Here is a 16929-nt window from a genome sequence, read left to right as displayed (position 1 = left end):
CTGGAGACCGCTGGCAGTTCTAGTCCCTGAAGGCAACTCCTGTTTCCTCCCCTCAGAAATGAGATGCCTGGAAACCAAAACAAGCAGCTGCAAACAGGGAGGAGAGCTAGCCAGTGTTCTGCGGACCGACACTAGCCCACAGGCTGCAGTGTGGGAATCACTGCTCTGTTGGCTTGTATAGCAGCACAAATACGCAATGCATCTCCCTGGGCATCCAAGCTGTCACCTTATTAACCCTTCACAAACAAAGCAACAAACAAGAAACTAAATGGTGTATTTTAGCTAGAGAAATGCTTTGCATTTAGAAAAGCAGTCTGCGTGTCCTGAACATGGCACTGTCAGAGCACAGCTATGGGACAGGTAGTTTGTTTGGGGGAGGATGGGGTACCTGTACAAAAAGAGCTTCATTTCTTTGGCAAGAATCACAGACCTTGAAGGCATGCTCCAAGCCAGCTGCATCATCAAAAGCCTGGCTGAAAATAGTCCCCAGCCTTCTGTCCATATCTTCCATTTTCTGCTTAAAGTCAGAGGCATCATGTTCGAACTCCTAAGGAAATGAAGCACATCAAGCTGTTACACAATGTTAGAGTGAGGAACACTGTCCTTGACAAGAATCACCCTGCTTTCGACGCTGTACCCCACCCCTTTCCTGCATGTCAGGAGCAGGAAAGGGCAGATCCTCATAAGAGGCAGATCCTCAGCTGGCGTAAATCAGTGAAGTTCCACTGACTTCAATACAGCATCACCATTTTACCCCAGCTGAGGATCTGGCCCTAAGTATCTTCAAGCCCATTTGTCCTGTGCACGTTCATGACTTGAGTGCTGTTATTTTTCAGTCATGCAGACTGTAAAAATGTTTCTTTTGAGGAGTGTACCGTAAGTCACATCTCTAGGTCAGAAATCTTACAAATGCACTTTTTGCATTGAAAAACAGACATACGTTTAAACCAAATTCATGTTGTGACTCTGATCACAAGCTTACTGTAAACTGGACCGTGTTGAGGCAATTCCATTATCTTTCAACCCATTCTTCACACATCGGTTTTAATAAATGCTTTGAAGTTTGAGAGAGAAAACTAGGTTGTTGGGTTTTTTTTTTTAAAAAAGGGTAAATAATTTTGAACCACACAAAGGATCACAGGGACTTGGCAAATCGGTCAGTCAGATTTCAGGCTTCTTAACCTGGACAAGACTTCTTAGCCTGCATCAGCAAGGTCCTGGCATTTTGGGTCTCAGATTTTCTCTAGATTCCCTTACAGCACTGGCTCATGGCTGGCACAGCTGTAAAGGGGCCATAGCTGATTCATTAACAAATGTGGTTCAGAAAATCCCGTGAGAGGCAGGGGAGAACAGGATCCAAAGCCAGCCTCTTCCAGAGGCAGATTTCTGATCCTAGCAGCCACTTTTGTGACCTCCCTCCCCAAGTAAGAACTGTCTGGAACAATATCAGTCTGACAGCTGAGCTCAACAGTAAAACCCTGACAGCCATCACAGATGTTAGACATACCACAGAGACTCTACTGCTGTGGACTGCAGCTGGCAAGACACAGCCAGTGACTGTAGGAGAGTCCTTCTATTACCTCATTGGCCCCATCCTCAAACTGGACAGTTCCATTTACTAATACTCAGGGAGGGAACAGTTATTTTAACTTGTCTGTAATACACCATTATATAGCTATATCACAGTACAAGAAATAAATATAATTCCATACAATAACCATGTCAACAGAATATCAAGCTCACTGAGGCACTGAACAATAAAAAAATGCCATCTGCAAGGTGGCCTGTGCAACCTTAACTCTGCCCTTTGTGCATGTGCATGACAAGGTCTTTAATTACATGAGCACACAGTGTAGTTTTCACAGGACCCGTGCCTCCTTCAGTGAGCAGTGAAAGAAGCAGACACCCAAGGTATTTTTATCCTCATTGTTCAATGAGTAGATTGCCCCCCGCATACACGTTGCCTCGTTCATGTCAGCCATCCCTCCCTTCCTTCTTCACTATGTGCTATCCAGCTTCTGCAGTGCATGAGACGGGGAGGACTTTTGCTACTGTGATCTAAGCCTGTATCACCTCGCGGTTAGGCTATGCAGTATGTTCCATGTGCACCTATACCTTAAATCAGCTTGGTGACTGAAGCTGGCACAGAATGCAGCTGCTTGCTCATTAAGCAGTGCATCTCCCTGGCAGCACACAGCACCCATGCTTCAGGATCGGCACTGGCTGCCTTTTGGTTTCCAGGTGGAGTTTAAGGTTTTAACCTAGAACGTCCCAAACCACCTGTGACCTGCTTTGAGATCTACTGATGAAAAGCACCACAGGTGCCGGCTTCCTCCTTGCCCTGGGGTTGCTCAACCCCCACTCTTCCCCAGGCCCCACCCCCACTCCACTCCTTCCCCTATGCCCCACCCCACCTCTTCCCACCCCCACCCTGCCTCTTCCCATCCAGTTCCTCCTCTTCCCCCGAGCACGCCCCAGCCTCAATCCATTTCCTTCCCCCAGCACCTCCTGCATGCCACTGAACAGCTGATCACAGCAGGCGGGAGGCACTGGAGGGAGGGGGGGAAGCTGGCTGCCAGTGGGTACTAATTTTCTTTCTGTGGGTGCTCCTGGGCTGGAGTACCCCTGGAGTCGGTGCCTATGAAAAGCACTATGTAAGAGCTACAAAATAATTATTTAGTATTACTAGTAGTAGTTTTATCTGGGACCGCACCTCTCTCCCATGCAATACCACGGATCATCACTGTGGCAGTTTAGAGCTTTTATAACTCCCTCATTTGCACACTGGGACAGACCTGGAAGTGTGCTGCTAACTAGCTGCAGTGAACAAGCAAACCAGTCAGTGAAGACACCAACCATCATGACTGCAGTCACAGGATGAGGTGAATGATGGAAGTAAGAAAAATCAGGAGTTCCCTTTGCATGATATTGAACAGGGGTCGGCAACCTTTGGCACCCTGGCGGGCCGGGCTGGTTTGTTTACCTGCCGCGTCCGCAGGTTCGGCCGATCATGGCTCCCACTGGCCGTGGTTCGCCGCTCCAGGCCAATGGGGGTGGCGGGAAGCGGCGCGGGGTGAGGGATGAACCAAAGTAGTGGTCAAAACTTTGCTACTATAAAGCAAAATCAGGCTGTGAACAAGAGGCAGGCCCTGCTCAGAGAATCTGGCAAGAGCAGGACTGACATTGCAAAAACGCACATGCCTAAGAGGTGCTAGGCATAGAGCACTCACGCAAACACATTCCAGAAGGGTAGTACCAGAACACCTCATACTAAGAATGGTATAAACACATTCCCCAAAGAGAACAGGAACACACTGACCCATCCTAAAGATAAGGTCAGGATGACAGTTTGATGGATAAAAATGTACAAAGTAATGGGTAGTAACTGGCTACGTCAGAGGGTGTCAACTAGCTACGTCAGAGGGGCAGTACATAACTTGTTTGTATTAATTAAATTAATTTAATTAATTAAAGGGAGTGTCTTTGGCAGGCCTAGGAGATAATGGAAAGTCCCGCCATTAACTAAGCTAGTCCATTGCAACGGGCATACATGTGTTAGTGTACCTGTAATCATTGAGCCAGGACATTAGAATCGTGCTTCATAGACAATAAACCTGACCAAGTGCCTTTGCTACGAACCAAGTCTGTGGTTATAGGGCAGTTGGATCGGAGCCTGCTGTACGGGCTATCTGGCCAAAGTCAGTACAGCACTCAGACAGAACACACACACACACACACGGCCAAACATCTAACCACAATTCTGTTATAAGTGTGTAAAAATGTACCCACTGTGGGAACCCAATTTAGAAGACAGCCTTTTCATGCAACCTGCCAGGGGCCAAAAGCACCCTTCAACCTATGGGCAAAAAAATCAGGAAATGATGCACTGAGGGAGGAAGAGGCTGGAAACAAAGCTAGAGAATTTCAAGTGGGTTTGGGATTTTTCTAGAAAGAACATGCTTCTTTGAAAGCATTTACACACAGTTAGTTCTCCTGGAGTCCAGTACCACCTACCATGTTGTTTGTGTCGAGACAGTCATAGCTTCGGTCTGAAAGTACTTTGTACACCTCCTGGAACTCTTCATACATGCTCAGGACCTGCTGGCTCAGCGCCTTTCCTCTTATCCCACTAAACTCTAGCTTTTCCAGCTTCATTATGTCCAAGGCCGTTGCTAGGAGATCCTTCAGAGTCAATTAACAGAGGAACAAGTTAAGATGTTGACAAAAGAAAATGACAGCAGCTCTCACAACAAGGAGGCACATTCATACTGTGAAACCGTGTGGACAGCTACACTTTATAAGTGATCAGCATGTGCTTAGTGCCCAATATGGACTGACATAGGGCTGGCTACAGCACAAGCCGTGCATCTCACTTGGGCTCTGTAACTCATGGGCTGGTCATATCTTCTCCTTCTCCAACTCTGCTACTAGAGCTGGAAGCATCTACTCCCTCTCCACCAGTGGTGATGCAAAGGGAGGCAACTCGAGGAATGGTTTAGTCCTTTCCAATTTCTTCTCAGGGACTCTGCAAATTGTGAAGTCAGTCTTGGGCTGAAGATTAGTCAGAGGGAAGGTAATGAGATACATAGCATACATAGCAGGGGGGAGGGATATCTTAGTAGTCTGAGCATTGGCCTGCTAAATCCAGGGTTATGAGTTCAATCCTGGAGGGGGTCATTTAGGGATCTGGGGCAAAAATCTGTCTGGGGATAGGCCCTGCTTTGAGCAGGGGGTTGGACTAGATGACCTCCTGAGGTTCCTTCCAACCCTGGTATTCTATGTAATGTGGGGGTATCTATTAGATCTTTTGCAAAATTTTCAAAAACATCTAAGGCCTAGGTGCACAAAGGGAGTTAGGCACCTACAAACCGGTTTTGGGGACCAGTGTCATGCACAAAACTGCCACCAAACCCTTCAGGTGCCTAAACTCACTCAGAGCCTAAGATCCTGCAGTAAATGTTCCCTAGCACTTACGTCCCTGCCTCTGAGCATATGCCCTGCTGCCTCCCTGAGGACATCTGGCTGCCTAACTCCCACCTAAGCCGCAGAGTGATTCACAAACCAGGGGAAGAGATGGAGATAAGAACCAACTTAGCCACCTAGGACCAGATTTTCAAAGGTATTTAGGCACCTAAAAATGCAGATAGGTGCTTTGTGGGATTTTCAAAAGCAGCTAGGTGCAGACTCCTGAGACCAAGGGGAGTTCTGCACCTGGGGTTGAATGCCAAAAGGAGTTAGGCTCCCAACTTCCACCAAAATCAGGGGACTAACTGCTTTTGAGTATTCAGCCCCTAGGCCTGTCTGAAAATCTCACTAGGTGCCTAGCTGTGTCTTTAGGCACCTCTATATCTTTAAAAATCTGGCCTGTAGGAGCCCCAAAAACCCATTGAAGGTTAGTGGGACTTACGCACCTGTCACTTTTGAAAAATGGGACTTCGGCTACTAAGTCACTCACGGCACATCTACCCTGCATTCAAATCAGAGGTGTGACTGCAGCACATGTACACATAGCTTTGATCCAGCTAGCTCGAGCAACAACAGCAGCGAAGCCGTGGCAGCTGGGCTGTACAAGCCTGCTCGGGATGCTGGGTATGCACTCCAGCTGCTAGCCCATTCTGCCCCTGTGCCGCTGCAGCTTCACTGCTATTGGTACTTGAGCCAGCTAGATCAATGCTAGCTCGGGTCTGTCTAGACGTGCTGCATTAACACCTCTGGCTGCAGTGTAGACGTACCCCTAGTGTGTCACATCATAGACCAGGGAAGTGAGAGCCCCTTCCTTGTGTATAATACTGGTGAGAACACACCTGAGACAGCTCTGGATACCCCAGTACCAGGAAGGAGTGCATGAGTGCAGCAAGCAAACCATCCAACGTAAGTGCCCAAAAGCCCTCCTTCGTATATTCCGACTAGGGGAGTCACATGGATCAGCAGATCTAGGGGAAAGCCTGGGAGTTTTGCTATTGACTTCAAGGAGGTCAGGATTTCATCTCTGGGGTCCCATCCCAGCTCTCTAATTGACTCACTGGGCAAGTCACATAAGCCCAGATTTTCAAAAGCAGTCTCTAAATCAGTGCCTTAATTCAGGGATGCCCATCTTAATATGCCTAGGGCTGGAGCTGCAGCCACAGCTCCCATCAATTTCAGTCGTATCAGGAAATAATTTTCTGTCCAAGCAAACCACAGCTTCCAGGTAACTGGTAATTAAGAACATAAGAATCACCATACTGGGTCAGACCAAAGGTCCATCCTGCCCAGTGTCCTGTCTACCGACAGTGGCCAATGCCAGGTGCCCCAGAGGGAGTGGACCTAACAGGTAATGATCAAGTGATCTCTCTCCTGCCATCCATCTCCACACTCTGACAAACAGAGGCTAGGGACTCCATTCCTTACCCATTGTGGCTATTAGCCATTAATGGACTTAACCTCCATGAATTTATCTAGTTCTCTGTTAAACCTTTTATAGTTCTAGCCTTCACAACGTCCTCAGGCAAGGAGTTCCACAGGTAGACTGTGCGCTGTGTGAAGAAGAACTTCCTTTTATATGTTTTAAACCTGCTGCCCATTAATTTCATTTGGTGGCCCCTAGTTCTTATGTTATGGGAACAAGTACATAACTTTTTCTTATTCACTTTCTCCACACCACTCATGATTTTATATACCTCTATCATATCCCCCCTTAGTCTCCTCTTTTCCAAGCTGAAAAGTCCTAGCCTCTTTAACCTCTCCTCATATGGGACAAGTTCCAAACCCCTAATCATTATAGTCGCCCTTCTCTGAACCTTTTCTAATGCCAGTATATCTTTTTTGAGATGAGGAGACCACATCTGTACGCAGTATTCAAGATGTGAGCGTACCATGGATTTATATAAGGGCAATAAGATATTCTCCATCTTATTCTCCATCCCTTTTTTAATGATTCCTAACATCCCGTTTGCGTTTTTGATTGCCGCTGCACACTGCATGGACATCTTCAGAGAACTATCCACGATGACTCCAAGATCTCTTTCCTGATTAGTTGTAGCTAAATTAGCCCCCATCATATTGTATGTATAGTTGGGGTTATTTTTTCCAATGTGCATTACTTTACATTTATCCATATTAAATTTCATTTGCCATTTTGTTGCCCAATCACTTAGTTTTGTGAGATCTTTTTGAAGTTCTTCACAGTCTGCTTTGGTCTTAACTATCTTGAGCAGTTTAGTATCATCTGCAAACTTTGCTACCTCATTGTTTACCCCTTTCTCCAGATCCTTTATGAATAAGTTGAATAGGATTGGTCCTAGGACTGACCCTTGGGGAACACCACTAGTTACCCCTCTCCATTCTGAAAATTTTCCCATTTATTCCTACCCTTTGTTCCCTGTCTTTTAACCAGTTCTCAATCCATGAAAGGATCTTTCCTCTTATCCCATGACAACTTTGGTGAGGACCTTGTCAAAGGCTTTCTGGAAATCTAAGTACACTATGTCCACTGGATCCCCCTTGTCCACATGTTTGTTGACCCCTTCAAAGAACTCTAATAGATTAGTAAAACATGATTTCCCTTTACAGAAACCATGTTGACTTTTTCCCAACAATTTATGTTCTTCTATGTGTCTGACAATTTTATTCTTTACTATTGTTTCAACTAATTTGCCCAGTACTGACGATAGACTTACCGGTCTGTAATTGCCAGGATCACCTCTAGAACCTTTTTTAAATATTGGCATTACATTAGCTATCTTCCAGTCATTGAGTACAGAAGCTGATTTAAAGGACAGGTTACAAACCATAGTTAATAGTTCTGCAATTTCACATTTGAGTTCTCTCAGAACTCTTGGGTGAATGCCATCTGGTCCCAGATGTTAACTTGTTACTGTTAAGTTTATCAATTAATTCCAAAACCTCCTCTAATGACACTTCCATCTGTGACAATTCCTCAGATCTGTCACCTACAAAAGACGGATCAGGTTTGGGAATCTCCCTAACATCCTCAGCCTAGAAGACTGAAGCAAAGAATTCATTTAGTTTCTCCACAATGACTTAACTAAACTGGATCTTTCAAAGATCCCTCCTGCACTGCTTGCAGAATACATGCTATCGGAGTGCTATTTCAGTGAGAGAGCAGATTCGTTAGATAGGTACAATTTAAAATAGGACAAAGACAAAGTGGAAGGGAAGGGAAAGAAATGAGCCTCTCTCCCAGTACATCTATCTGCCAACCCACATTTAATAGCTATTACAGCTGTTGTGCAATCTATTTTAGTTTTGCCAAATATCTTCAAGGTAAAAATAATAATAGACAGACAAAAGTCCTATCTCACACTGTTCTAGTAGGGTTGCTTGGGAATGAAAAAAAAAACGGAAGGAAGAAAAAAGAAACACTGGAGTTTCCTGTGGATTTCCTCATGAAGAGGCTGGAGACCATTATGTTTTTAATTATGATGAGGTCTAGGACAAATTTAATTGCACCTCACAATGCATGCAAAGCTGAGTATAATTGGGAAGAGTGCTCACCCAGATCACAGATCCCATGCCACTTTCACTGCACCTTGAAGGATATATTATGAGGCACACGTTGGTAACTATTGTACAACTTTAAACCAAAAAAAAGTAAGCTATCTGCAGCCACAAAATGAAAATCACAGCTGAAAAATCTGTTTTCTTTCTAGCTCCCACCTTCCTAGCATCTAAGCAACGAGCAAATGGTACACCAGATCCTTAGCACAGTTACGTTGCATAATTACTTCATTGTTCCTATTGTTCTCATTATGAATTGTAATTACTAACGTCTTTATTTATGTTTGTCTTGTTAGAACGGCCAGGGTAATTTTGTTTACTGCATACCAGCACTTAGTGGAAAACATCATTCTGAAAAGCTTTAATGTAGACATTAGTGATTGCGGAGCTTTCCGCTGTGTTAATTAAATGGGGTGCATAAAAAAATGCAGTGAGCTGCAATCAATAGTGCTTTGTATTCCGTTGCAGTATATCCTCTGAGAGATAGCGAGAACAAAATGTTCTCATTTAAACTGTCCTTTTGCTAAAATGAGGCAAATGCCAGCCCTCTGCATTTTATGCATCTGCTAACCTCGGGCTAGGGCAGCAATGAAAGAATAGAGTCCCCTTAAAAGTGAAGTGAAAAGTTTCTTAATATACGTATGTGTGTCAAAGAGTGCAAATCCTTAACAGAATGGCATCTGCGTTCAGCTCCTAGCACACTGGGCCCTGATCCCAGGCTAGAGCTTCCAGGCACTACCACAACAAAGGTAAAGTCAGAACGAATATATACAAAGTAGGCCTGGCAGAGTCAAGACCTAGATACACGTCATGCACTGTTCCAGGAGCCCATCATCAAGTTTCAAGCTGGCAGGTGACAGTGCATGGCAGTGGTGGAAATCTCCCTCCCCTGAAGGCCCTCTCATTTTGTTTCTCCCGACTTGTATCAAGCACTGTAATGTGCAGTTAGCATACCTTTGTCCCTACCACACTTTGAAAATGTGTGACGCTCTTGAGCCACAATATCATCAGTTGGTAGGGTTGCCAGGCATCCAGTTGAAAAGGGAACCTGGCAGTGTCCGGTCAGCACTGCTGACCGGACACTAAAAGTCCGGTTACCGGAGTAAACACCATCAGTCTCCTTGCCAAGAGCACGGGAAGAGCAGCACCTGCTGCTGGAGCCTGGAAGAGCTGCTCAGCTGCTGATGAAGAGAACTGACTGGCTCCCAGACCCAGCTCCAGCCTCTTCAGAGGCCACTGCCAGGCAGCTGCAGCAGGACACAGCTCTGGGCTCTCTCAGCAGCAGTGTGATGGGGGGCTGCCTACCATCCCCAACAGAGCCCATGCAGAATTTCAGGGGGTACCTACTCCTGCCTAGCACCCTCTGACTCAATACTGTGAAGCACAGGCCAAGGACACCAGCAGGGGATTAGCAGTGTGTGGGGACATGGGGCACAGGGCCTGTGGGGTCCTCCACAGACTGGATGGATTTAGACAAACATCTCAACTAAACTTAGATTATACACAGTTAATGTGGGGCTATGTGGGGCTGGAACAGGCAGTTTCTTGGTCAGGGGGGAGAGCTGGCTGGGGCTGTAGCAGCCAGTTTGGCTAAGGGGTGGCGGGTTGGGGCTGTAACAGGGGGCTTGGCTAAGGGGCTGGGGCTGTAGCAGGGGGTTTGGCTCTTGAATTGGGTTGCAACCTTTGAGGTACCAAAACCAGGACATCTGGGACGATCCCAAGCCCACAGTCCTGGCCAGCTGGCAGTGTGTACTGAGCACCATACAGATTTCCTGGGATAGCTACCTTAAATAAAGGGACGATCCTGGGAACACTCAGACAGATGGCAGCCCTGCTGTTGAGGGGCACCCATAGCCCCAGGACTAAGATTGTGCTGATGGATTTCTAGCTCCTGTGTGCCGTGAAGCCCAGGAAGTGCCACACATTCCCCTTTAGAGGGCTCTGCTTCTTTGGAGTGACTCTTGTGAGCAATAAAACACCAATGCCAGACCAGAGAGAGGGACCCAGGTGTGTATTCCGCATGTTCTTTAGCCAGGATATGGTGCAACCAATGCCCCTGCCGCACTTAGCAGAAAATTGACTGGAAAAATGAGAAGGTTCCTTACCTACAATGTGGATGAAGGTTATGAAGGGGTTTGTTGTCATAAGTGGATTTATCTCTGCAAAGTGCAGTCTCGGGTTTCACCGTATTTCAAGACCAAATACTCACCTCCACCATCTCAAGTCTTCTTAGGAAGCTGTCCAGCCGTGCAAACACCATGAGGGATTGGAAGTCCCATTCTTTCACTCCTTGGCCTGGTTTAAAGTAGGTGTGGAGATTTTCCCGTCTCTCCTCAAACGTCTGCTTGAAGTAACTCAGGATGCCGAGCACCTCCCGCACTTTGCCCAGACTTTCTTCTGCTTCCCCCTTCAGAATGTCTTCTGGGGTCAGGTAATTCCAGGCCTACGGTGACAGAGCCAGAATTGAAGTTCTGCTGCCCCAAGGGTCCGGTTGGGTTTTTGGGCTGGCTACATTTAAATGTGTTTCTCAAGCCAAACAATGTTTTTTAAAAAATCATTATATGGGGGAGCCTCAGGGGATCGGGAGATGACATGCCTCTTTTTAAAAGCTTTCCTGAGCAAATCTAAAGATCTGGGGATGAAATCCGGGGACACCTTTCCACAACTCCTGCCTGCCATGAACACAGATGCCAGAACTCCAACTCCACGGACTATTCCCAGAGCCCAGAACCCAGTCCTAGCATGAGAGAGCTAGAAGGCCTTTCTAGGTGATGGTCTGACACCCAGCCTCTCATAGACTCATAGACTTTAAGGTCAGAAGGGACCATTATGATCATCTAGTCTGACCTCCTGCACAATGCAGGCCACAGAATCTCACCCACCCACTCCTGTAACAAACCCCTAACCTATGCCTGAGTTATTGAAGTCCTCAAATCGTGGTTTAAAGACCTCAAGGTGCAGAGAATCCTCCAGCAAGTGACCCGTGCCCCACGCTGCAGAGGAAGGCGAAAAACCTCCAGGGCCTCTGCCAATCTGCCCTGGAGAAAAATTCCTTCCCGACCCCAAATATGGCAATCAGTTAAACCCTAAGCATGTGGGCAAGACTCACCAGCCAGCACCCAGGAAAGAATTCTCTGTAGTAACTCAGATCCCACCCCATCTAACATCCCATTACAGACCATTGGGCATATTTACCAGCTAATAATCAAAGATCAATTTAGGCTATCCCATCATACCATCCCCTCCATAAACTTATCAAGCTTAGTCTTGAAGCCAGATATGTCTTTTGCCCCCACTACTCCCCTTGGAAGGCTGTTCCAGAACTTCACTCCTCTGATGGTTAGAAACCTTCGTCTAATTTCAAGTCTAAACTTCCTCATGTCCAGTTTATATCCATTTGTTCTTGTGTCCACATTGGTACTAAGCTTAAATAATTCCTCTCCCTCCCTGATATTTATCCCTCTGATATCTTTATAAAGAGCAATCATATCTCCCCTCAGCCTTCTTTTGGTTAGGCTAAACAAGCCAAGCTCTTTGAGTCTCCTTTCATAAGACAGGTTTTCCATTCTTCGGATCATCCTAGTAGCCCTTCTCTGTACCTGTTCCAGTTTGAATTCATCCTTCTTAAACATGGGAGACCAGAACTGCACACAATATTCCAGATGAGGTCTCACCAGTGCCTTGTATAACGGTACTAACACCTCCTTATCTTTACTGGAAATACTTCGCCTGATGCATCCCAAGACCGCATTAGCTTTTTTAACGGCCATATGACATTGGCTGCTCATAGTCATCCTGTGATCAACCAATACTCCGAGGTCCTTCTCCTCCTCTGTTACTTCCAACTGATGTGTCCCCAATTTATAACCAAAATTCTTGTTATTAATCCCTAAATGCATGACCTTGCACTTTTCACTATTAAATTTCATCCTATTACTATTACTCCAGTTTACAAGGACATCAAGATCTTCCTGTATGATATTCCGGTCCTTCTATGTATTAGCAATACCGCCCAGCTTTGTGTCATCCGCAAATTTTATTAGCACATTCCCACTTTTTGTGTCAAGGTCAGTAATAAAAAGATTAAATAAGATTGGTCCCAAAACCGATCCCTGAGGAACTCCACTAGTAACCTCCTTCCAGCCTGACAGTTCACCTTTCAATATGACCCATTGTAGTCTCCCCTTTAACCAGTTCCTTATCCACCTTTCAATTTTCATATTGATCCCCACCTTTTCCAATTTAGCTAATAATTCCCCATGTGTAACCGTATCAAATGCCTACTGAAATCAAGGTAAATTAGATCCACTGCATTTCCTTTGTCTAAAAAAATCTATTACCTTCTCAAAGAAGGAGATCAGGTTGGTTTGGCACGATCTACCTTTTGTAAAACCATGTTGTATTTTGTCCCAATTACCATTGACCTCAATGTCCTTAACTACTTTTTCCTTCAAAAAATTTTCCAAGACCTTGCATACTACAGATGTCAAACTAACAGGCCTATAGTTACTCGGATCACTTTTTTTCCCTTTCTTAAAAATAGGAACTATGTTAGCAATTCTCCAGTCGTATGGTACAACCCCTGAGTTTACTGATTCGTTAAAAATACTTGCTAATGGGCTTGCAATTTCATGTGCCAGTTCCTTTAATATTCTTGGATGAAGATTATCTGGGCCCCCCGATTTAGTCCCATTAAGCTGTTCGAGTTTGGCTTCTACCTCAGATGCGGTAATATCTACCTCCATATCCTCATTTGTCATCCTACCATTATCCCTAAGCTCCTCATTAGCCTCATTAAAGACTGAGCCAAAGTATTTGTTTAGATATTGGGCCATGCCTAGATTATCCTTAACCTCCACTCCATCCTCAGTGTTTAGTGGTCCCACTTCTTCTTTCTTTGTTTTCTTCTTATTTATATGGCTATAGAACCTTTTACTATTGGTTTTAATTCCCTTTGCAAGGTCCAACTCTACATGGCTTTTGGCCTTTCTCACTTTATCCCTACATTTTCTAACCTCAATAAGGTAGCTTTCCTTGCTAATCCCTCCCATTTTCCACTCCTTGTAGGCTTTCTGCTTTTTCTTAATCACCTCTCTGAGATGCTTGCTCATCCAGCTTGGTCTACAACTCCTGCCTATGAATTTTTTCCCCTTTCTTGGGATGCAGGCTTCTGATAGTTTCTGCAACTTTGACTTGAAGTAATTCCAGGCCTCCTCCACCTTTAGATCCACAAGTTCTTCAGTCCAATCCACTTCCCTAACTAATTTCCTTAATTCTTTAAAGTTAGCCCTTTTAAAATCAAAAACCCTAGTCCCAGATCTATTTTTGTTTATCCTTCCATCTAGTTTGAACTGAATAAGCTCATGATCACTCGAACCAAGCTTGTCCCCTACAACCATTTCTTCTATGAGGTCCTCACTACTCACCAAAACCAAATCTAAAATGGTATCCTCTCTTGTTGGTTCTTCAACTACTTGGTGAAGGAATCCATCAGCTATCGCATCCAGGAAAAACTGAGCCCTATTATTATTACTAGCACTTGTCCTCCAGTCTATATCTGGGAAGTTAAAGTCTCCCGTGATCACACAATTCCCATTAGTGTTTACTTCATTAAAAAGATTAAAGAGGTCTCCATCCATATCCAAATCGGATCCCGGTGGTCTGTAGCACACCCCAAGCAGTATCTCAGGGGAGGCTCTAGTAGCTTTCTTTCCCAATGTGATTTTTGCCCAGACAGACTCCGTCTTATCCATTCCATCCCTTCTTATTTCTTTACAGACTACTTCATCATTGATATACAATGCTACTCCATCACCTTTGCCTTTATTTCTGTCTTTCCTAAACAGCACATAGCCTTCAATACCTGTACTCCAGTCATGACTACTGTTCCACCATGTTTCTGTTATCCCTATAATATCTGGTTTCACTTCCTGCACCAGTAGCTCTAGTTCCTCCATTTTGTTACCTAGGCTCCTCGCATTAGTGTACAAACATCCTAATTTTTGCCGTTTGGCTTCACTGACATTCTTTACCTGATTAGGCACAGACATTCTACCACCAGTATCACCTATTAGACTGGTATCTACACAACCCTTCTTCCTTACGTCCATTCTCATACCCACGGCTGTATCCTTTCTTACTTTGTTTTCTTCCTTCTCAATGTTAAATTCCGGTGTGGAGATTACCTGGACATCTCCCAACCATCTCCCCCAAATTCCTAGTTTAAAGCTCTCTTAATCAGTTGTGCCAGCCTCCATCCTAGAAGTCTATTTCCCTCCTTACTCAGGTGAAGTCCATCCCGAGAGAACAGTCCTCTGTCCATGAATGCTTCCCAGTGGCCATACATCCCAAAGCCTTCCTTATAGCACCACTGCCTGAGCCATCTGTTGATCGCCATAATCTTGTCACACCTTTGTTGCCGTTCTCTAGGAACAGACAGAATCCCACTGAAGATCACCTGAGCCTCGATTTCCTTAAGCGTCTTCCCCAGCCTGGCATAGTCTCCCTTGATACGTTCCAGCGAGAATTTAGCTGTATCATTTGTTCCCACATGAAGAACAATCAGCGGATTCTTTCCCGCTCCCGTTAGGATCCTTTTCAGCCTCAGGTCCATATCCTGTATCTTAGCACCCGGCAGACAGCACACCCTTCTGTTCTCCGGATCAGCTCTAGTTACAGGCCTTGGTTTCAGGACTGATGGCTCCACAACGGGGTGGAAAGGCAAACCTTACTTAGCATCTGACTGCTAAAGGGGGAGGGGGAGGTCCTTCCCCCTCTGGAGAAGCAGCAGCCTTCCCCTCAGGCTGTAGAGTCCAGGAAGCCTGTGGAGAGCCAACGGGCCATCTACCATTTTGTTTTACAAAACCGTGTAATGAACTCTGTGATGCCATAAGCTTTGTTTTCACCTGGCTTTTTCATTGCAATCTGCTGGGGGCTTGATCATTATTATTTATACAACACCAAGCAGAGCTCTGAGCACTTCACTGTGCTCTGACCTGCAGACTCTACAAACTGGGGTGTGTGCAAATGCCATAAGCAGAAACTCCCAGATTCCCTCAGCATTCCTCTGTTGAACACATGGGAGAATTTGTGCCCCATAGGGGCTGGAGATTCTGCTCTTAAACCGTCAGATCTTGAAGGGATCCACAGGAGGCAAGGGGTATCTTCACAGAACTCCCCCAGCTGCTGCTGCCTCTGGAATCCCCTGGGGGGCAGGCACAGAGGGGAAAGGCAAGCATTACTGGGGACTATCTGCAGCGATTGTGTGGTTTCCTGTGGCTGAGAATCCAGTAGAAACCCACTAGCCCTGCTCACGGCCTCCTGGCAAAGCTGGGACCATGTGGAACCCCAAAGAGAGGCTTCCATGTGACCTGGGTGACCATGCTATGGAAGTGCCACCACCCATTAATAAGAGGCTTGGGATTGTGGGTGCTCATGGAAGTGCAGGGAGCATATGTCTAAGTGGATAAAAACACAGCTGAAGGACAGATGGGATGCAAGATAAAAGCCAAATGACTGAGCAGCTCTCTTTGGTGCAAAGCATTAGCACTGCAGGATTGACATTTCTCTAAACTCTTCTAAGCAAACGTGAGCTCTGGCACTGGGGGGCACAGTGGATTGAGATGGCTTTCATGTCTAACATGGATGGATGTGCAGCCCAGACACTACATGGCTGGCAGAATCAAGTGGCTGCATGAAAGAAATCCCAGACAAGTCTAGTGGAAGATGTGAAAGCGCTGATACCTAGGGTCAAGTTCAGTGTTGCAAGTGGGGCGTATCCTGACCCTGACCCCTACCCCATCTGTGGAAGCCTTGAGATAGAAATTTCTAACTGAGCTCTGGGGTTCAGGGAGTGGTTTAAAGGGTCCAGGCCACCTACTTGTTGGATGAGAAGATTGCAGATTTCCTGAAGCAGCACTATGATCCGTGCAGGCGTGTTGTAGTAATTGGATGTGGCCCAGATTAAACAAACCATGTGGAGCAAGGGACTGATCAATGGCTTCACCTCATTAAACTCAACATTCTCTATCTCCTCCAAGCCGTGCTGGAGAGGTGTCAGGTGCAGGTTAATATCCTGGGCCTCAGTCAAAGCTGTGAAAATAAACAGCACACATGAAAGGTGAGGTCTGTCCCTCCCTAGCATGCAGATACTGCCTGGGCTCTGATTATCTCTGATGTCATTTCACACCAACAGGCAAAAACTCAGCTTGCAAAATAAATTAAGCCAATTTATTTGGAAAAATGAACAGCAAAGGGAAACAGAAAACAACACAACCAAAAAAAATCAACATGCTGTTACTCCTTGGGACTCTGAATAGAGCCAACTTCTGTCTGTTTCTGCATCAGTTTTACCAGTGTAAAATACACAAAAGCTGCTTATGAAGTGGTTAGGATCGCTACGCACCTAACATACCCCAAAGCCTGGAAGCC

At 45.6% G+C, this 16929-nt stretch overlaps 1 protein-coding gene across 1 annotated transcript in view; it reads right to left on the bottom strand.

Annotated features, from left to right (window-relative positions):
• Positions 1-16929, bottom strand: part of DNAH9 (dynein axonemal heavy chain 9) — a 420192-nt gene that overhangs the window by 377566 nt on the left and 25697 nt on the right. Inside the window, exons 5-8 of the mRNA XM_065415313.1 lie at positions 16379-16590; positions 10709-10942; positions 4015-4182; positions 431-547 (exon numbers count right to left, since the gene is read on the bottom strand). Coding sequence (XP_065271385.1) covers positions 431-547; positions 4015-4182; positions 10709-10942; positions 16379-16590 — 731 coding nt within the window. The remainder of the gene's footprint in view (positions 1-430; positions 548-4014; positions 4183-10708; positions 10943-16378; positions 16591-16929) is intronic.

This window comes from Emys orbicularis, chromosome 13 (genome assembly GCF_028017835.1).
Source record: "Emys orbicularis isolate rEmyOrb1 chromosome 13, rEmyOrb1.hap1, whole genome shotgun sequence".
NCBI classification, from domain to species: domain Eukaryota; kingdom Metazoa; phylum Chordata; order Testudines; family Emydidae; genus Emys; species Emys orbicularis.
The sequence above is the reverse complement of the archived record's forward strand: the minus strand, read 5'-3'. Positions and strand labels throughout refer to the sequence as shown.